The sequence below is a fragment of the Molossus molossus genome, unplaced genomic scaffold (assembly GCF_014108415.1).
Source record: "Molossus molossus isolate mMolMol1 unplaced genomic scaffold, mMolMol1.p scaffold_m16_p_10, whole genome shotgun sequence".
Taxonomy (NCBI): domain Eukaryota; kingdom Metazoa; phylum Chordata; class Mammalia; order Chiroptera; family Molossidae; genus Molossus; species Molossus molossus.
Window position 1 is genome coordinate 38,558,259 of NW_023425345.1, and position 21,601 is coordinate 38,579,859.

The window sequence follows — 21,601 nt, forward strand, 5'->3', positions numbered from 1 at the left end:
CTAACTGTACATAAAGAGTCTTGGGCGAAATAGCGGTCCAGCTGGGGAGAAAATTCTATAGACACAATGTGAGGCTCTCTACCTGCTACTGATCTAGGCAACACTGCTTTACTAAAAATGTAAATAAATAACCAGAGCTCTTACTCAATTTGTCGATTAAAATAGCCAAAAAGGGTAGTTAATATAACGAATGGCAGAACAAAGGCCTAAAAATTCCTAGAACACCAGGAATTTCAGGCTGACATGAAGAAATAGAGATTAAATACAGATACAGATGAATTCTTTCATTCAGGTTATAAAAACCTGCCTGCAGCCCTGGCCAGTTTGGCTCAGCGGTTAGAGCGTCGGCCTGCGGTCCAGAGAGATCCGGGTTCGGTTCCCGCTAAGGGCATGTACCTCGGTTGCAGTTTGTCCCCGGCCCTGGTTGGGTCGTGCAGGTGGCAGCCACTCGATGTGTCCCTTTCACATCAATGTTTCTCTCTCTCTCTCTCCTCTCTCCCTCCCACTCTATCTGAACAAAAAAATGGAAAAACGTCCTCAGGTGAAGATAAAAAAAAAAATCCTGCCTGCAAAATGGGTAAAACCAGGATGAGCAAACCTTCAGTTTTTAGGGATTTCCGCTGACGATATCTCCAGTCTGAGCAGAGTATCACATGAAAGCTAAACAACGAATATTGTTCCTTTTAGGGTGTGATAAAATAGATACACAGGATCTCAAGACAGGGAAGGAAGTATTTCTATTCCACCCTGAGTTTATGAACTAGTTTAAGAAGCAGTTCAATTTGGGAGCCGTACTGTCATAGAGAAACAGACAATCCAGAGGCCAGGCAAAGCAACATGACCGGAAGAAAGGTGGGTGGAAACCAGAGTAAATGAGAAAGAAGTTGAAAGGAGAGAACATTAAAGATCACTCGGTAATTGTACTCATAAGCTGTGTTCAATAGCCCTCTGTTGCGCTGGGCCCAACAAGAGCAAATCGTAGGACTGGAGATTTCAGCTTAGTGTAGAAAAGGGTTTCCTAACATTAGGTTGGCCCCCAACCACAGGAAGCACGGGCTGCCCACCTGCCAGGTGGCTCTGGATGATGACCTACAAGGGGAGAGTTTCACAGGTGTGTCTTAGATTGACAGAGGTTGGTAAACATCGCTGTTATATACCCGGGTGTTTGAAATCACAGAATGCAGTTGAATAAGATTGTGCCGCAAAAAAAACGAATTCATTTTGCTGCCAAAAATGTGAAGCTAGGTGGATTTTCCTCTAATGGTGTCTCTGCGCCTTGCTGGGGCATCTGCAGCATCCTTTATATCACTAAAGAATTCGAAACAGGAAGACAAGATGTTGAAAGAGAGGGAAGGCAATCCTGAGTTATACTCACGGGGCGCTCTGTCTGTTTGATGTTAAAATCAACTGCCCAAAGGAGCAGAACAGAGAACCTTTCACTCTTTCAATTACATTCTTAGATCTCACAGCATTTTACATGTGAATTTAGGGCTGGGAAAGGCTGGCAAAAGATGTGCCTTCTGTGTGTAAGAAAAGATCATGGCCATAGTCACAATTTGCTTTTCTTAAAAATTGTTCATAATTTTAACTGTGAGACATGCAGTAATTTTACATCAGCTTCCCATTGTGGTTCACAAAAAATAAATTTATCACATAAACGATTGTAAATGAGGCACTGGATACTTCTTCAACGTAAATGATGAAAAAGTATATATGCCATCCTGTTTTGGTTATCACCTTCTATAAAATGTGTTCATAGTAAGATACTGCAGAATGCACTAAAATAAATTTCAAGGTCACTAAACACCTTTATTATTTTTAAAAGTAATTTTTTATGAACTTAGAGTTCATCAATTTGGAAAAAGAATACAACAGAAATTTTCAGATATTTATTAATGTAAATCACTTTTCACAATATTAGCATATTAATACTTTATTTGTATAGAAACAATAGCACTAATTACATTGCAGCATTAAGCTATTCATTAGCATTTAGTTAATCTTCAAGGAGATAGTTTTAGACACCTCGAAGTGTCAGAGGCATAAGATACAGTGAAAATAATTTAGGGTATTTATCAATTTTCAGATTTGGAAACAGGCCCAGTGAGTTCAAGTATTCCTCACCCAAGTCTGAGCAGTTGGTTACTATCAAGTGAGTTCTAGAAACAGGTGTCCCAGTTCACTGTCAAATGGTTGCAATAGCACAACATAGGGAAACTGAATCTCCAAGTAGCTGCAGTTAAGACATGCTTCATGAATGCCTGCCTTACACTGTGAAATTTCCCAAGCCCCAGAGAAGGAATAGGTATACAAAGAAGATGCTGCCTTAAAGAAACTTGCAGTTTTGCAAGGAAAATAAACCTGAAACACTGTTTAAATTATAGTTCAAGATACTAATTTAATAAATAAAAAACATGGCCCAGCCAGCGTGGCTCAGTGGTTGAGCACTGACCCATGCACCAAGAGGTCGCCGGTTGGATTCCCGGTCAGGGTACATGCCCAGGTTGTGGGCCAAACCCCCGGGGGGGGGGGGGGGATGCAGGAGGTGGCCAGTCGGTGTTCTCTCTTAATGACGTTTCTATCTCTCTCTCTTCCCCTTCCCTTCCTCTCTCTCTAAAATCAATTTAAAAAAAGAAATTAAAAAATGACTAATTGATACATGTTTCATAAAGAGTTACAGGAGCTCCAAGGAAAGGTAACTCACCATGAGATGGGAAGGTGGGAGAACGTTGAAGGAGGAAGTGGGACTTGGTTTGGATCTTGAAAAATAGGGAGGATTTAGAGGAAGAGAAAGAAAAAGATGGCATTACAGAAAGATGGAACTGTGAGAATATCTGTAAAGAGCTTTCCCCCCAAAATATCCTGAGGTATTACTAGTACTAGGTAAGTGATATTGTCTTTATCTTAAGGGTCATTTCATCAAGGAGAGAATTTTAATGTTTATTATCTGTCCTGGTGATTTTGACAATAAAATGTGAATGGGAATTATTAATGCAGTGCCTTACTTATTTACTTATACCTCATTATTCCACAAAGAAATGGAGGCGGTCTTCAAAAATATAGAACATAAATTGAATAAAACAAATTATTAGGAAAATGATAATAAACCCAGGAGTAGAAGCAGCACACACAGAAAATCAGATTTCACAGTCCAAATTGGTTGTTAGTTGGAGGTGGGGGGACAAGGGGGACAGAAACAGAGTTAACCTTTCTAGCATTTGCAAGATTTTTCATGCATTAGATGAAAAATAAAACAAAAATCTTATAATCCTAAAGCTTTGCCCTTCCCAATACTGATACAGGAGAAAAAGAGAAAAACATCTCCCTCGAGATGTCATAAAGAAGCCACTGAATGATGTGGGAGGTGCTGGCCTCAACGCAGCCCTGACCGATCGTTAGAGCGAGTCATTCCACATGGCTCTTCGTCAGTGGAGGATGAGCATCGAGCTGAGGCACAATTCGGTTACAAAATGGTGTGGCCCACATGCCCAGCCCCCCTTTTAATACAAGAGCAAATTCGGAACACGTGCTGAATTGGAGAGACTCCATATTCTGCAGTTCATATTCATTCAAAATGTATTGATTGCATGCAAGGTGACAGACGTAGGGATATAGCTATGAGTAAAAGCAGACCGCTGTCCTAATGGAGTTAAGTATTCCCATGGTGAGGGGAGGGTCACAGACACATAAATACACAGGAGATGGGGAAACGCTGTGGGGAAACGGAAGGCAGGTGATAGAGGACGTGGTGGGCAGTGTGTGGTTAACACTTAGGAAGAACGGTCACAGACAACCTCTCTGATATGGCAAAGTTGGGGCTAAAACCAACTCGCTACAAGGAAGGAAACTCTTAGATATCTGTGAAGAAAGTGCTGCATGCAAAGGGAACAGTTAGTGCAAAGGCCCTGAGCAAGAAGCATGCTTGGCATGTCTGAGTAGCTGCAAGACAACCCGTCAAGCAACAGGCAGGGTGAGGGTCTTCTTATAAAAATAAAGGACCCAGGATGAGGTGAGAAACAGGAATAATGATAGAGTCAATGATTTCTTCAGAAAATTCCTACTGTGTCTGTTTCAGCACAAGCCAAATGCAGCTGAGGTCTGCCAGTGTATACCATAGAACATGACCATCATCATTTTAACTTGAATATTGTGCTAAAACTGACATTAAAACCACCCACTATAGATGTGGGCTTTTCTCCACAGCCCACCTCCATTATATGCAAACAATTACAGCAAGATAACCAGACATCATTTCTGACGCTTCAATATCCACAGAATGTCCTAATTGTGTTTCCTGGTGAATTTGCTGTAAAACTTTTAAATACAAATTGCATCCCTATGGACCTGACATGAGTACCAAATCATTCATTACATTTAAGCCTACTGAGGGGCGCAGGGTATATTTCACAGGTGCTGAGTTTGATTTTAAAGACAATCTGCAGTTGTGTGATAGCAGAATCTACGATCTATCAAAGGCACTTACGTGTGTCAACAAAACTTATCACCAATTTAGAGAAGACAACTTACATTTGTTTCCCATAGCAGGGAGCAGGCACCCAGGAAACTGAAAAGTGATATCAAATCATTTAGACACAAGTGAAAAAAAAAGAAGGGGGATGAAAATACCCCTCTGTTTTATGCCGAGAGAAATGATGTCTCAGGAGCCTGTCGTACACGCCTCTGTGATCTTCTAACAGGTACTAAGACATAGAATCTAGAAGATGATTGGTAATTGGTTCCATATTGCATTTAGAGAGCTTAACAATTCTCCCCAGAAAAAATGTGATAAGTGAATAGTATTAAAACCAGCAAATACCACTCATTATTCTTGACAGATTTTATCCCAAAATGATAGAGAATATATCAAAAGCCCACAATGAACCTTTATTATTTTTTTAATCCTCACCCAAGGATACTTTTCTACCTATCTTCAGGTAGAGAGAGAGGGAGAGAAAGGGAGAGAGAGAGAAACATTAACGTGAGAGGGACACATTGACTGGTTGCCTCCTGTATGACCCCAACCAGGGCCAGGGATGAACCGCAACCTAGGTATGTGCCCTTGGCTGAAACTGAACCCGGGACTCATTGGTCCATGGGCCGATACTCTAACCGCTAAGCCAAACCAGCCAGGGCCACAATGAACATTTTTTAAAAAACCCGTACCTGGGGATATGTTTTTACAGATTTTAGAGAGAGAGTGGGAAACACAGATGCGAGAGAGAAACATCAATCGGTTGCCTCCCATACGCACTCTGCCCAGGGGTCACGCTCCAAGCAACTGAGCCAACCGGCCAGAGCACAGTGGACCTAAAGGCCACCTGCCCTACACAGAGAACAGTGGGCACACTATGCTTGTAATTTCAGTCAAGAAGAAAACCGACACAGAGATTAGCTGTCCAATATGAGCTTACAAACTAAACCACCAGTACCAAAAATCTGTGAAAAAAATTATGTGAAATTAAATGGAAACAATCACCTGCTCAGCCAGTAATGAAGCTAAGCTTGAATAGGCATCTGCAAACTCTGGACCATATTTAATGGAGTCCTTTAGTAAAGTGACAGCCTCTTCTTTTTTCTCCTGGGACCTACAAGTTACAAGAGGGGGGAAAACATCTTTTAATAAAACTGTGTTTAAATCCTCCAATTAGACTTTAAGGTCTATTTACTTTAGCAAAGGTGAACTGGTTCACTCTGAGTTTCACTGCAAATGAATCGAACTACACTTTCTCAAGGCGTTAACAGTTTCTGTCTCTGAATCCTCAGTGCAAAGAGATGTGAAGGCAAAGGATGCCGCAGGTTATTCATTGATTTCTCCACCTTCTATTTCCCGCTATGCACTTTGGGGAAGTCTTATTTAATATCCTACAAGTTTGTTAGCCAGAAAATTAGACTCTCAGAAGCAGCAATTTGGGGACATTACCTGGGTGCATGGGAGCCAGACAGGAGGCTGTGGGAGAGATTTGAGTCCCTGTAGTACAGGTGGCACCATTGCAGGCTGGGCGCCTCACGCTGACTGAGCCACCCCTCAGGGACAAACTGCCAAACTGCCCAGGCTTGTCTTTGTTTGTATAGCTGAGAGAGATACATTTTACACATAATTTACGAAAGAAAATACTGTGATCACTGGCTGGCGAATTATGATCAGCTATTTCATCATCATATTTGTATTAAGAATTGAGGCTGGGTCTGTGTTCTTCATTTTAATCTTCTCCCAGTGATTATGCTTCTGGGTCAAAGCAGACTCAAGGCTCCCAAGTTATTACCATTATTTTGGGTGACAGTTCTCTTTCCTGGTAGTGCCCCTGGGAAACACTTGCTTGTTATCCTGATAACAAAATCTTTGAAGCCAAAAAAATACACTTAGCAATGACCAACTTTGCTACTAGTACAATTCCACAAACACTTATCACCTGCTGAGTGCTAGACCTTGTAACTGGCAAACAAAGTGGAAGGAAGAATAACCCCTGGACTACAGAGCACACAGCCCAAGGGTCCCCCATCTTTACCTGTTACCAGTGCTGAACTGTGCGTTTCTGTTCTTACTTGTTAGAATCCAGTCATTTAGTCAGCAATAATATCTACCATATGCTCTGGTAAATTTTCACATAACATTATTAATTTAATTCTTAAAACAATCCCATGCAGCAGGCATTATTGTCTTCTGTACTCATTTTTTTCTAATGAGAACATTTAAATTCAGCAAAGTCAAGTGATTCATTGAATCCACATAATCCATCTTCTGAGTCAAGAGCCAGGGCTCTTCTCTCACACCACATCCGCCTGCTCGCCGATCTCCTTACAAATCCTCCTCTGTGACCTTGTGTGATTCATGGACCAGTATCATCAACATCACTGAGGAGCTTATTAAAAATGCAGAGTCTCAGGCCCAAGCCAGACCCATCAAATCAGAACCTGCATTTTAAAAAGATTCTCAGGCCCTGGCCGGTTTGGCTCAGCGGTTAGAGCGTCGGCCTGCGGTCCAGAGAGACCCGGGTTCGGTTCCTGCTAAGGGCGTGTACCTCGGTTGCGGTTTGTCCCTGGCCCTGGTTGGGTCGTGCAGGTGGCAGCCACTCGATGTGTCCCTTTCATGTTGATGTTTCTCTCTCTCTCTCCCACTCCACAAAAAAATGGAAGGAAAAAAAAAAAGGATTCTCAGGTGATCTGTACACACGCTGAGATTTCACGTACCTGCTCTGTGAGTTATCAAAGGCAGCTCCTGCTACAAAACCCCTACGGCTTCAGTCTAGGTAGGATAAAGATCTACAGAGGGAAAACTAATGATGACTTCCTATGTCCTGAGTTCCCAGTGTTAGACGCAGCATATTACAAGGTGATTTTACCTGGAAGATAGTCTTTTATCACAGACATTGAAAAAAAAAGAAGTCATGTTTCCAGCACAGACCTTGCATTTAACTATTCAACTTAGCAAACATTTATCATTGTCTATTTTATGTTAGCTATTTCCCAAAGGAGGCGGCTGTCTATGATATCCTCTCCTTATTGGTGACTAGCGAGCTCCTACTGGGCTCCTCTTCAGACACAGGCCTGTCCTAGATATCAAAGTGTGACACCTGTGTCCTTAAGTAGACTGTCCTTGGGATGTGGCTTTAAAGTTGCATGGTTATAAAAGAAAGTTGCATTACAGCTCCCTCGGTGCTGCTTTCTTGTTGACTCATTCATTTAGTCAACAAGCGTTTAAGGAGCGCCCGTGAGACTGTATGGAAGTTCACTATGTTCACGTACTCCTGGGTTTCTATGCTAAAACATACCTTGAAGTATTTCTTCCATGGGCACCTCTTTTTAAATAAAAACTTATTTTTTAATCCTGGTCATTTTACTATTGATTTCATGGTTAGCAGAACTCTCCCTCCAAGGATTCTGTGCATCTTTATTAACATTAATTTGAGAATCCTCTCCAAATCCAAAGGGGGATATGGGTTTAGGAAATTAAGGCTGAAAATTAAGTCCCTCAGGACATAATGTAGCTTGGATAGTCTTCAAAATCATCAGGGAAAAAATACATGACAATTTGATAGTAAAATTTAACGATTTTTCATTTGTCATGGCTCATAGCACCTTAAACCTTTTACATATGAACTTGGTGAGATTAATTACCATTCAGTATAGTCCATGGATCTATATACTTGAGGTTGGCCACTAACATTGGTGTGACACAATGGGAATATTAGCATCTAAGTTATTTCTAGGGAATGTGGATTCTTTTTTTTTTATCCTCACCCGAGGACATTTTTCCATTTTTTGTTCAGGTAGAGTGGGAGGGAGAAAGAGGAACAGAGAGAGAAAGAGAAACATCGATATGAAAGGAACACATCGAGTGGCTGCCACCCACACAACTGACCAGGGCCGGGGACAAACTGCAACAGAGGTACGCGCCCTTAGCGGGAACCGAACCCGGGTCTCTAAGGACCGCAGGCCGACGCTCTAACCCCTGAACCAAACTGGCCAGGGCGGGAATGTGGATTCTTTATGAAAAGCTGCATTTCTATGAATCCCTCAAGGGACTGACTGACACTTTCAGGAAATCTTTGTTTCACAATTTCGTATGGTATATGAGTACCGCAAGCTGCAACCACCCGGGCAGACAGACCAGTTCCTCTTGGTCTCTGCAGTTTGGGTGACTCTGCTTTTCTGTGGGAGCCTTGGGGAGTCAGTCATTAGACACTGACAGAGTCAGGCACATGCCACCTTAACTGATGATTTAAAATACTTTTTTTACAAAAGCCCGAGGAACTGGTATGTGGTAATTTTGTTGTTGTTTTTGTTTCTGAAAGAGAGAGAAAGAGTAGGCATCTTAATATACTAAAAAATAGAAGACACATTTCTTTCTGTAGTGTCTCTTTTGCTCACCTTTTGGTGGGGGGTTTATGAAATAGGTGTGGCTTTGACAATAAATTATGGTGGATAATTCATCCAAATGAATTGGTCATCTAGTCACGCGGTTACCATGTGAGAACTGAACTTCATTTCAACCTGTTTCTGAACAGCATCCCTTTATATCTACGTGATGGCCCATGTTTCTCTGATGATTGTCCCATAGTAAAAAACAGGGACAATATTCCTACAGTTCTACTAGAGCATTGCAGTCTGGGGTGTGCCTCGCTCAGTTTCACTTGCTAACACCTGAGTCCATACCCTTAGTTCTCAACCTGCTTCCAGTTCCCTTTCTCTCCTCCTTTTACTGCAGACAACCAGAAGATACTTTTTTTCCCCTAGAGCATGGTGTTCAACACTTTTCCTTATATAAAAATATTCATTAACATCCTACTGCCTACAGATAGACTCTTAGTTTAAAACCCTCTCTATTACGATTCTGACCAATGTTTGAACATACCCAGGTGTCCACACGTCCAGCTGGTGAGTGGCCTTTGGCCTCTGTTCTACATAAACTAAGACCACCTACTTCTCTACCCTCACTGTACCTCAAAACTACTCGGATGCTTTTCCTTTCTTTTCTTTTCTTTTTTGTATGTGCCCCTAGTGGGAACCGAACCCAGGACTTTTTGGTCTGCAGCCCGATGCTCCAACCACTGAGCCAAACCAGCCAGGGCCACTCGGGGTGCTTTTCAAGAGACCTTTGTGTTCTGAGGTTGGGGCTCTTCTGAGGAAGCTCTCCACAGGAGTAAGACAGCCATCCAGATTTCAGACTTATGGCTATAATCCAACCTCCTTGGATTACAATAGTGGAAACTGAGACTCGGGGCCTCAGTGATGTGCCCTGGTGTCAAGCCAAAGGAAGGCCCCCGGATCTCGTGCCGCCCAGCCTGGCACTCTTGCCTGTTACTTCACAGGAGACTTTCCCCTCCTCCCCATTCAACTTCTGCTCCCCGATGCGGCCTTCCCTGACTTAACCAGCTCACAGCACGATCCCCTTACCAAAGCCCATAAACAGGCAACAAAACCAGAAACCACATCTTTGTTACCATTCTTACAATTTGTTTTTCTTTCTGTAGCTCCACAGCAAAAACAGTGGAAAGGGAATCACTGTTAGAAGCCCCGTTCTGGCCTCCAGAGGGAGGCCAGACACTCATCTGTGTCCTTCAGCACCACAGTCCTAAGGGGTAACTGGGCCCCCCATTACTTCTCTTCTCCAGGGTCCTTCCTGGCACAGCACGTGAAGGGCTCCCCATACTGCCCCCCCGCGGGAGGGCACACGCCTATCCGTGAACGTGCCACCGGGCAAGTCTTTCAAGTTTCAAGTTGTTTGCTGAACATTTACTCTCTGCTAAGGACAGCGATTCCCTCGTGTTAATTATTTTAACTCTCATGAAGCAGTACAATACTAGCAAGCGCCACTCCAGCGACAATCAAAACTAGAGCTCCTGTGATCTGCCCACAGCACACAGCTCCTCATACACCAGGCTTCTGTCCTGTAGAACTTCAAACACAGCCAGGCCACACGCCACGCGCCACGCGCCACGCGCCACGCCTCTGATCCACTCTCCTAAGTGTTACTTATACACTCTGCCTGTGACCAGAGCTCCTACAGATAGGACCCACGTCTTACTCATCTCACTCATTCACTTGTTTTATCCCAGCATTCTGCACATAGTAGAAATTCAATAATTGTAAAATTATTATGTTTAACATCGTGGTTCTATTTTCTTTATTCCTGGATCTTTATAAATCTCCCGAAACATGTTTTTCCAGTATTTTAATAAAAATTTGACAGAGGAAAATAATATAATCCATTTATAGCTCTGTTTCTATGCCTCTTAAGATATTATAAAAGTGATCCTACAGAAGACAGAGGCACCCAAGGCTTGGCATCATAAAAACACGTGCCAGTTTACTTTCCATTTTATGAGCACTTCCTAATTCCCAAGCACTCGGAAGCAGCTTTTCTACCTTAAGCCTGCATCATAAACCAGGACTGGGTTCGGACTCTACTTCTACCATCGACTAGCTGTTTCCTTAGGCAATTCATCTGATCTCCCTAAACGGCAAATGGGGAGTTCCCAATTCACTCAGCTGATGGTGATGCCACCCAAAGGAGGGCGTCTTCATGTTTAAGAATTACTAAAGGCATGAAAGAATCGGGAGCAATTTGAGCCTCTTCTGCCACCAAGCCAGGAAAGCTTCTTAGAAAAGAAAGGTTTAAGCAATTATTTCCAAGGAGAAAGGTATAACGAGAGGCAGAAAATTTCAAATAGGTTCTATGACATTACGTAATTAATAGGAGTCACCTATGTATTCTGACAGCATCACTTCCTAATGTATTCCTTTTGGCTCTATAGAAGCTCTTTAGGAAAATCAGAAGCCCGTTGTCAATATAAATCCCATCTATGTAGAGCTACTCTGTTATCCATTTACACAGAATCGACAGGTCAATTCAAAAGGGGAAAATAGAAAAATAACATTTGCCTCTGAATTGACCAAGCACGTGACTTAGGTAACCAAGTCCACAGGTGTTTCTCTGAATTTCACAGAAAAAGCTTGAATGATGTAACCCATAACTGGTGAACAAATGGATAAAGTCAGTCTCAGTCCCTACCCCGTCTTATTAGCTGTTGGCACACCTGCAGTTTGGAGTCACAGAAAGGAGCAGAGAGCTCCTTTGGAAATTCATTTCACAGTAAGGATCCTGAGGACCGCTGGAGCTTCTGCTAGGAGGTCAGCGGCACCGAAAGCACCGTTAGGGGCACCTGGGTAGGTGGGAGAACGAGGTGAGAGTGAAACGGCTCCAGGGTAGCGCAGTATCTCCTGCCTCTCAGCATCCCGAGTTCCGTATCTGCCGAAGTCACCAGCTGATGACGCATAACCCTCCGTGACCTAGACCAGTCTGTCTTTCTGAACCGTCTATTTTGTTCATTGCCTAATTTTGTTCATTATACTCCACAAATATGTGAGATCATGTGGTATTTGTCTTTCTCTGGCTAGCTTATTTCACTAAGCATAATACTCTCCAGGTCCCTCCATGTCGTCTCAAAGGATAAGAGATCTTTCTTTCTTCCAGCTGCGTAGTACTCCATTGTGTATATGTACCACTGCTTTTTTATCCACCCATCTATTGATGGACACTTGGTCTGTTTCCAGATCTTAGCAATTGGAAGTAGTGCTGCTATGAAAATAGGGGTGCATATATTCTTTCTGATTGGGGGGTGGGGGTGGATGAGATAAACCAAAGAACTTATATGCATGTATGCATAACCAATGGACCTAGACAACAATACTTGTGTGGGGGGAGGAGGGGAGGAGGGTGTCTGGGGGGAAAAGGGAAAGAAACATTTGTAACAAAAATAAATTAATAAAATAAAAGGAAATAAACAGTAAAAAAAATAATAAATAAAAATCTGTCTTCACTTTTCCTGTAGATCAACAGTTCTCAAATTTTAGTGCTTAAAAATCATTAAGTATTTGGTAAAATGCAGGATCCCAAGCCCCATAAGATTCAATAGGTCTGGGGTAGGGCCCAGGAATCAGTATTCTTAATAGGCCTCTCAGGTAATCCTGTTGAGTGTGGTCTTCAGGCTTTGCTTTAAGAAACTCTGCCTTGACTACTACGTGGGATTTGCCTGATTAATTGATCTTTGATGTAAGACTAAATGTTACAGGATTGAGAGAGAGAGAGAAAGGGGGGGGGAGGGGGGAGAGAGACTTCCTGGGACAATCTGAGCCAAAGAGAAAGGTCACAGTGGCCAGCTGATTTGCCCAGATGATCGATACCTTTGGATGCCCAGTGATGTGGAGAGTCCTGGGAGTGGAGGGGTACACTGGGAAACACTGCAATCGAAGTGGCAGTTTTCTCTTTCACAGAAGCTCTGTTGTGAATGTCCTCTATTTTGCATCCAAGTCTTAGCTCCTATGTTGTCCACATAGTCATCGTATGTAAATAAAAAGCTCCTAGCATACTGCAAGCAAATTTCCACTCTCTTAGATTCCCCCAGGAACTTCCAAAAGGCTAAAATTCCTGAGAAGGGGTTTCTGGAACCAATAACATCATCATTGATTTCATAAAAGAAACATCAAGTAGAAATTAGATCTTGTTCATAATGTGCAAATCTTGCCATTAAACATTTGTGGTTTCACAGGGAATTTCCCCTTTGGCTACACAGCCATGAGACAGTCTTTCTTGTGTGTTAAGTAAAAACATTTGCATCATCTCACTTTCCTGGCTCTCTCTCAATGACAGATATTTAGCAAAAGCAAATAAAACTTCACCACATTTTCTTTTAGTAATTAAGGACCTGTTAAGTGTCAATTTAGAAAACTTTCTGGACTCCTGTCTAACATCTCGTGACACATTCATTTAAACTGAAAGCAGATGCTTGCATTGAAAAAGTATTGACATTTTGGGAGAATTTAGGAAATGCCAGTAACAGAAATAAATGGATTTGGCAATCCACTTGGCAGGAGTCGCTTTCCCATTAACCACAGTGTTTTGAGTCCTGGGCAGCTCTTTTCATTGCTATTTCTTTGTTAGGGTGCTTGTTGTTGTTGGATTCCCCCCCCTAAAAAAAAATGATGCCTTTCACAAAAGGAAAAAGATTCTTTTTTTTTTTTTTTTAATGCGGTGGTGGTGGAGGAGGTTGATCGACTTTACCAGCTCTTCTGAAAATGACTCATGGAAGTCCCACTGCAAATGCCCGACTGAGATGATCTCTTCAGAGCACACATTTTTCTGCGCTTCTACTATCTTTCCTATACAGTAAATTTCAAAAACTGCGCCATCCTCTGTGGAGCCGCCTTTATGATCAGGTTTACTGGGCTCATCGCTGGCGACGGATGGAGATGGAGCATCTGGGTTCCTGGCGTTCACGCTAGCCTTCCTGCTTGACTCTCTCGGAAGCCACATGGAACTGCCTGAAGACTGATTCATACGATGTGATGGTAAAGAATGCATTTTTTCTTGAACTCCAAACCCACACGCAGTACAGTCAGCATTAAGAAGACCACCTGCCCTCCCCCCTAGTGGGTTTGCAGTATCAGATCCAGGTCACTGTGGCAACAACGGGAGGCACCTGAGGTGCCCACCCTGGGTGGAGTGAGCGGTCAAACATCGGTTGTCTTGAACACCTGTCTCCCCACTGAAAACGGAGGACATGGAATGACAGACAGTTCTACGCTGTCTGGTCACAGAGCAGCAGGGAGGGACGCACGGCTCACATAAAGACCTGGCACAGAGCAGGTCCTGAGCGCCCTCCTTCTTCGCTCCTCTGAACGGCCCTTGGTGTCTTTATCATCAGCTTGGAGTGGTCACTGCCCTGATCCCCAGCAGCAGGATGCTTGTCCCACGATGATCCCCTCCTGCGTGTGCGGAGGTGGCTGGGAGAGGGAATGGTCCCAAGCCAGGATCATCTCAAAGGGCAGGCAAACCTGTGCTAAGCCCTGCAGTGATTTGAAGGGAAGTCTGGAAACAATGTTTTTAGGTTGGACCTGGAGGAGAAGGCAGCTGAGAATGGCCTGATTGAGCCTGGATTTATCTGCCCCTCAGTGAAGGGACACTTTGAGGGTGAAGCTGAAGGCAGGTCCCTGGTTTTAGGCTCAGGCTGGCTGCTGTCTAAATCCCGATGCTGCCTCCCCCGCTGGATGACGTGGGTTAGATGCTCCACCTCCGTGAGCCTCAGTGGCCGGATCTGTGAAATGTGCACATTCATCTCTACCTCTTCGGGTTCCTAGGAGGGCGAAATAAACGCTCACGGGCGGTGCGCTTAGCAGAGTGTCTGGCACAGGGGACGAGGTGGTGACTGCTCGATCACTGGCTCCTTCCCCGCTCTCCACCCGGAGTCCCATCTGGAATTTCTTCCAGCAGCCCCACTGATTTCTCAGCAAAGGCAGGATGCTGTTCGAGCACGTATTGCCTCTGAGGACAAAGTGGACTTCCACGTTCCCTTCTGGTCTTCTACTGACACTTCAGTTAAGAGATCAGAAACCTGGAGTCAGAGTTAAAACCACAGCTTCTTGCAGCCGAGCGCTTTGCAGGCTCCCCAGGCCCAGCTCTTACTTCAAACAGGAGCAAATGGAGTCCCCAGGAGGTTGGATATCGCCCTAAGACCTGTTCAACGGCTGGGGTGGAAAATGTATTACCCACGTCCCATTCATAATTCATGTCACACGAAGAAGTTGAGCTTCAAATGAGAAATTACGGCCCTGGGCTAGTAATAATTAATAATCGTTAAAACTTCTTTCATCTTTAGTGGGGGCCAGGTCCTGCGTTAAGCCTGCCATGCGTTCCCGTGTTCAGTACTCATGAACCACGGAGCCACTAGTATTATTTCCGGTTTGTACATGAGCAATTGGAGGCACTGCAAAATAAGATCGTTTTCCTAAGGTCGCAGACTGCTACGTGGGAAAGCTGAGGCCCTAACGCACTGAGCTCTGCAGCTCCGGACCGGAGGTTCGCGTGGCAGCCAGACGGAAAGGAAGGCGCTCGATGTCCCATCCCATAGCTCACTCGGTGACCTGGCCTCCCGTCTGCCTGTCTGCAAGGGGGTGACAGTGCCAGCCAGCCACGGCCCCTGAGTGGGCAGGTTCCCGAGCCGCGAGGAAGCACTCTGTAACCTGGCATTCAAGTTGGTATTGTTCTTTCCACGTGGAGAAGGAGCAGCAGCGGAGACGTCAAGGGCAGAGGGCCCTGCAGTGCAGCCAGCACACAGGTGGCAGGGCAGGATGGCGCCACGCTGGGCCTGCTGGAGGGTGGGGGGCACAGGAGGGAGGCTGGCAGAAGAAGGGAAGGAGCCCTACAGGCCAGCTCCGCCTCCCCACAGTGCTTCCTGGACAGACCCCGCAGGCTGCAGGCCCGAGGAATCACAGAGGCCACGTACTTCCTCTTCCTGGACCATAGAGCATTTTGAGGTCTGAAAGCCTTTTAATGATCTCCAACAATTTATATTCCAAATTCAGCCTCTGGATCAGCGCATAGCTGATTTCCTACTGAATTTAAGATAAAAAGTTGAAGTGCCTGAAGAAATTTCCAATGATGACCCTCATTTCTCTTTTAATTGAATTGTACCTTCTTTAAGCTACGTTTCCAGTCAAGGGTTGTTCCAAGTCATTCCCCTGCACAGGAGCTTAAGGGGACCAGACCGCAAATGAAGCCGGGAAAGACGATGAGGGTTGAGGACGGGGACACGTGCTTTTCAGGGCAGAGGAGACTGCTGGGGACTCCATACTTCACAGAGCAGTCCAGCCTGTTCAATTACACTGTCAGAAATATGCACGCAAGGGAGGAAAAGGATGACATTTCAATTTCTTCAAGAGAACGTCCACGAAACCAGGGTTCCTTAAAGCTTGCTCTCTCCCACAGAGCTTGCTGTGCAGGGCTGTCTTCTGGCCTCAGCAGTGTTCATTGCAGCCATTAAGGCAAAAGAAAGAATTGAGGAAGGGGACCCATCCTTGCAAACCACACTACAGATTTAAAACAACTTACTCATGCCCAATTCATTAGTAATCACAGCATGCATGAGCAGAGTTTTGGTAGGGGAGAGATACTTACAAAAATATTTTCACAATTAGCCATCTGTTTACATACAAATAACTCCCAAATCTTGAGGAAGTAGATAAACATTCTCTTCATTTCCCAGACAATTCAGTTTTTTGTAAGACGCTGAATGTAAGATGATAAACATGCAAATAAAACATTATCAGATGAACTAGGAGAGTTCTCACTTTAAAACCTTTGTAATCTTTATCTCAAATGTAGTTTGCGAGTTTGTGTTTCTCATCTGCTGACAAGTGCTCAGTTTGGCTCTGCACCTGGGTTCACACAATGTGGGAGAACAGTAGAAAAGGAAGAAAGTGGCAGGATTATGGTAAATCCTGACTGCTGTGGCGCTTGGACTGTCCGTGTGTCTGTAATGGAAAATCAGTGAATTTCTCAGGTGCCCCTACATTTAAAGGGAGGGTGGAAGGAGAATAGATATTGGAAAGAGAAGAGAAAAACAATGTGTTGTAATGTAGCAATGAAATAAAGAGCTGCAAAAGCAGTGGGAGGTGGTCAACAGGGTCATATTCTTCACTTCAGAGAAATCAAGGGGAGTGAATGAGAGCTGAGAGAACCTTAGAAATCCAGAGCTGATGTCAAGACAGCAGCTGCACTGGAATGTGAATGAACAGGTGGGAGGGAGGAGGAACACCATGTGTCGAGCATTCCTCTTGTCAATTTGATCAAAGAAGGAAGGAGTTAGGAGAACAACTGGAGGGAGTAGCCAAACGGAGAAAGAGTCCCTAGGGGTCAGAAGTCCTGAGAGAGAACCCATGGTAATGGATGGGGCGGGAAAGAAATAGAATCAAGAACACATGTGGGTTTTACACTAATGACTACTGAGGGCTGGAATTAAAAAGACTGACAACACCAAATGTTAGGGTGTGAAGCAAAGGATCTCTCATCATCGCGGGAGTGAATGTGGTCCGGTTACTTTTAAGAACTGTTTGGAAGTTTCTAAAATATTAAAGACACAATCATCCACTATTCTATTCCTAGATATTTACCCAAAAAAATAAACATACAAAGACTGGATGTGAATATTTACAACATAAATATTCATAATAACTTAAACCTGTAAACAGACCAAGTATCCACCCACAGAAAATTACAAATTACCTCATATGTATACAATGAGATACTACTCAGCATAAAAAAGAAAAAAAAAATGCTATATGTAATAGCATGGATGAGACTCAAAAACTTATGCTAAGCAAAATATCCAAACAGCAAAGAAGCACATAGTAAATGATCACCTGTAAATGAATTCTAAAACAGGCTAAACTAGTTTATGGTGAAAAAAATAAATCAGAACAATGACTGCCTAATGGGAGGGGAAATTACTCAACAAAAGCATGAGAGGTATTTCTGGGGTGATGGAAATACTCTATGTGATATGTTAGGGGTAATTCTGGAGTATGTAAAATTGTCAAAACTCATTACACCGAACACTTAAGATTTGTGCATTTTTTTGCATGTTAATTATGCCTCAATTAAGAAAAACATATAAACACAGGTGTGAACACTAGCCTTATGAAGGAGGCAAGACAATCAACTCTTCCTCCAATGGAAGAACAAAAGAAGGGGGAGCCTGAACATGCAGGACATTTTGAGGAGGGAAGGAAGCTGAACAGATTCACCCCGAATGACATGGATATTGTTGGTAAAAGTAAGGGGTGATGTCATCTTCTGGGAGTGTGTATAAACACGGAGGAGGGGAACAAGGGATACATGTATTAGGAAGACAGGAAATATTGGGGAGATATTATAAGACCCTAAATGATGAATCTCTAACAGCTCTATCCCTGACCTTATCCTGTTTGTTTTTCCCCACAATGTTGTCTTCAGAGTTTTGTAAGGGCTCCATTCAACTCGGGTTTGTGTTTTTCATGTCTAACACGTGATGGATTAGAGGAGGGTCTAGAGCACACATTCTCCGCAGAGGTGAGCACTGCTTCTTGGATGACAAGTAGTGCAGTGAAAAGTCATCTTAGATGTTACAATGATGTGTGGTCTCCCAAAGCTCAACCCCACCTAACAAACTGTATTCTTGAGTTTTAAAGTGGGGTGGGGGTGATTAGAAAAGAATGCTTAAAAAGGATGGAATGATAATGAAAACAGTTCAGAATACTAATCTAGGGAAAGCAAAATGCAGGCAATGGGGGTACCTTACGTAGGGGGTCTGGTCAGGCAAGTAAATGACAATGAAGGTGTGAAGGAGTCTAAGTTGATGTCACATGCATTACTGAAATAGATCAGATAAATTAGAGATGGGGTTCTAAGTTATGAACATAAGAATCACAGAGATCAGAGATTCATTCTAACAATGGTGAAGATCAGGCCAACAGCATGAGGAGAATAAACTTCTCATGGAAGGCATGTTAACATTAAGGTCTTAAAAGAAGACAACTGAGCACAGAGAAGAGCTAGGAAGTGGCAAGCCACAATCATGACCCCGTCAATAGGTCAGTAGGAGTGACAGAGAGGGGGATGGGAGGGGGGGCAGAGGTAAGACGTTAAGGTCAAAGAAGAACATTTCAGAACTCAGGTATTAAAGAATGAAAAGGTCAGAAAGGCAGAAAAGAACCGGAGGGCCCTGAAAAAATGAGAGATTAATGTAATTCTTGCATTGCTAAAATGGCAGCATAGGTTGGGAGCATGAGAAAGTGATGGCTCTGGTGCTCAGGTTCCTGAGGACAAAGGGAGAATGTGCCAAAGACGGTGAGATGGCCGTGATGAGGATGGCGCTGGCATGAACGGGGATGCTGGGCTGGGCTTCCAAAGAGCTGGGGAAGGAGACCTGGAGAGAGCTGGGTATAAGTTGGGTACAGATGAAAGGGAGAAACTGTAACGTGACTGAGACTACAGATAAATAGCCTGGATACGAATAGGTCACCAGGTAGTGGAGAGCAGGATTTCACTCCAAGGCCAGGATGCAGAACTTGCCTAGTCAAAGTTGACATCCTAACGTGGTGGGAAGAACGTCAATACATTTTTCTTTTTACAGTAGACTGGCATTTTGAATTCTCTGGGGCTTCAGTTAAAGAGCAGAGAAACCCTGGCTGGTTTGGCTCAGCGGTTAGAGTGTCAGCCCACAGACCAAAGAGTTTAGGGTTTGATATCCAGTCATGGGATCATGGGGGAAGCAACCGATTGATGTGTCTCCCTCATATCCGTGTTTCTCTCTCTCCCTCCCTCCCTCCCATCCTCCCTTCCCCTCTATCTGAAAACCAATGAAAAAATATCCTTAGGTGAGGATTAACAACAACAACAAAGAATAAAAGTAGAGGAGGGAAATAGTGCTGTCTTGAGTGTATAAACTTCCCTTTTATTAAATAAAAGCTGGCATGGGTAGTATCAAATCTGTAAGAGAATTTACCACTAATATTTAAATTTATTTCAAAGATAATCAATACTTGCCCTTCATTCCATGTTCTTTTATTCTCTAGATATTTAATTTTCTAAAGGATTGAACTAAAGAAAATCAAATGTATGCTGTTATCAAATTCATCTTCTATCTAGATCAATTATTGAACATTCTATTTCTTGTTTTCTGACTTTTGATTATTTGTAATACCCATGTAACATCTATGAATGGAGGGTACTTTTGGCAATGAGAGACATATATGATTTTTTAAAAGGTTCTCTTCATATTCTGTTTCAAACTCCAGCAACTAAAGCAGTCACAGAAAAATTTTCCCATGCCCTGAATTTAAATATTCTATTATAGTCTTTTGAGCCATCAGGGACTTGCGTTCTTTTCATCCATAAAAAGTTTATGCTAATCTTGTCTATTTTCTTTTACATGTTAGGTTCCAAGCAAGGCCAACAATAATTAATATAAATTAAGAATGCCGGCATGGAAAGCTGTTCCTTATCAATTTGTCGCACTATAAACGTGCTCCACAGATTCAGAATTGATTAACTTCAAAGACCAGTGAAATAATGGTCTTGAAAGAGGCCACGCGTATTTGGATAACATTCAGTGGAGTCCACTGCTACGAACAAGTATTAAAGCTGTCTGTCAGACAACTCTAAGGATGCAAATGAAATTTGTCCTCGGTGCTCTAAGAGCTCTGAGGTGCTGTAAAAGAATCACTTCTTATTTAGAACTTCTGGCCTGGAAAAAACACATTTCTCTCAAAGTCAAGGTCATTAATTAAGGTCTCTGTTGTCCAATACAGCAGCCATTAACCACATGTGGCTCTTGATCCCTTGAAATATGAGTAGCCTGAAATGTCCTGTAAGTGTAAAACATACACTGGATTTCAAAGATTAGTTATCTCATTAATATTTTTAATTTTAATATTTTCAATTTTAAAATTACTTTTTAAGATTAATTACATGCTAAAATGACAATAGTTTGGATATATTGGGGTTAAATAAAATATATCACTAAAATTAATTTCACCTTTTTTATGTTTTGAAATATGGCCACCTGAAAATTTTTAATTACATTTTCCGACGCATTATATTTCTCTTGGGTAGCGCTGCGTTAGACTGTATCCCAGTTCTGAGCTGAGCCACTAGGGGGCAGCCGCCTGGTGGCAAAGGGAAAGGGTACTGGGTCAGACAGATGCAGCTTCAGTTCCCAGGTCTGTTTCCTCCCTGAGGGCCGGTGGCACATTACTGCTCCAATCTAGACTGCTCATATCTAAAGAGATCACTTGGGTTCTTAGAATGAGCATTAAGTTCTATATTTCCAAAAGGGACAGTTTTTTGGTTTTTAATTAATTAAGTTTTGTTACAGATGTTCCTCCTTTTCCCCCCATTGACACCCTCCTCCCACCCCCACCCCTGTCCCTCACTTCACAGTATAAAGGGGTACAATTTTTAAGTTAGCTGCCTAATGAGAAATAAATGTGGTATAAATCTTAAATAAATAGTAAAATAGATTAAATCAAGCCAAATTTATAATATTCTCATCCTCCTTTTGCCTTTGATTCATTGCCACTTAGCAGAAAAATACTAAGGAAATCAAAAGTAAAACTCGGAATTACCTAAATGTGCATTAGCTCTGCTGTTTTCTGAGTCACCTCTCTCTGCTACTCGGGGATCTAGTGTAAACAATCTTTACTGTTTGTATAAGAAAAACAGGAAGGACCTTCCTCTCAAAAGGCAATTGTAAGCCATTAAATAACTAAATATTAAGCCATTTTT

The 21,601-nt window shown here is 43.0% G+C and overlaps 1 protein-coding gene across 1 annotated transcript in view; it reads right to left on the reverse strand.

Annotated features, from left to right (window-relative positions):
• Positions 1–21,601, reverse strand: part of TMTC1 (transmembrane O-mannosyltransferase targeting cadherins 1) — a 239,675-nt gene that overhangs the window by 21,793 nt on the left and 196,281 nt on the right. Inside the window, exon 13 of the mRNA XM_036251819.1 lies at positions 5,477–5,585. Coding sequence (XP_036107712.1) covers positions 5,477–5,585 — 109 coding nt within the window. The remainder of the gene's footprint in view (positions 1–5,476; positions 5,586–21,601) is intronic.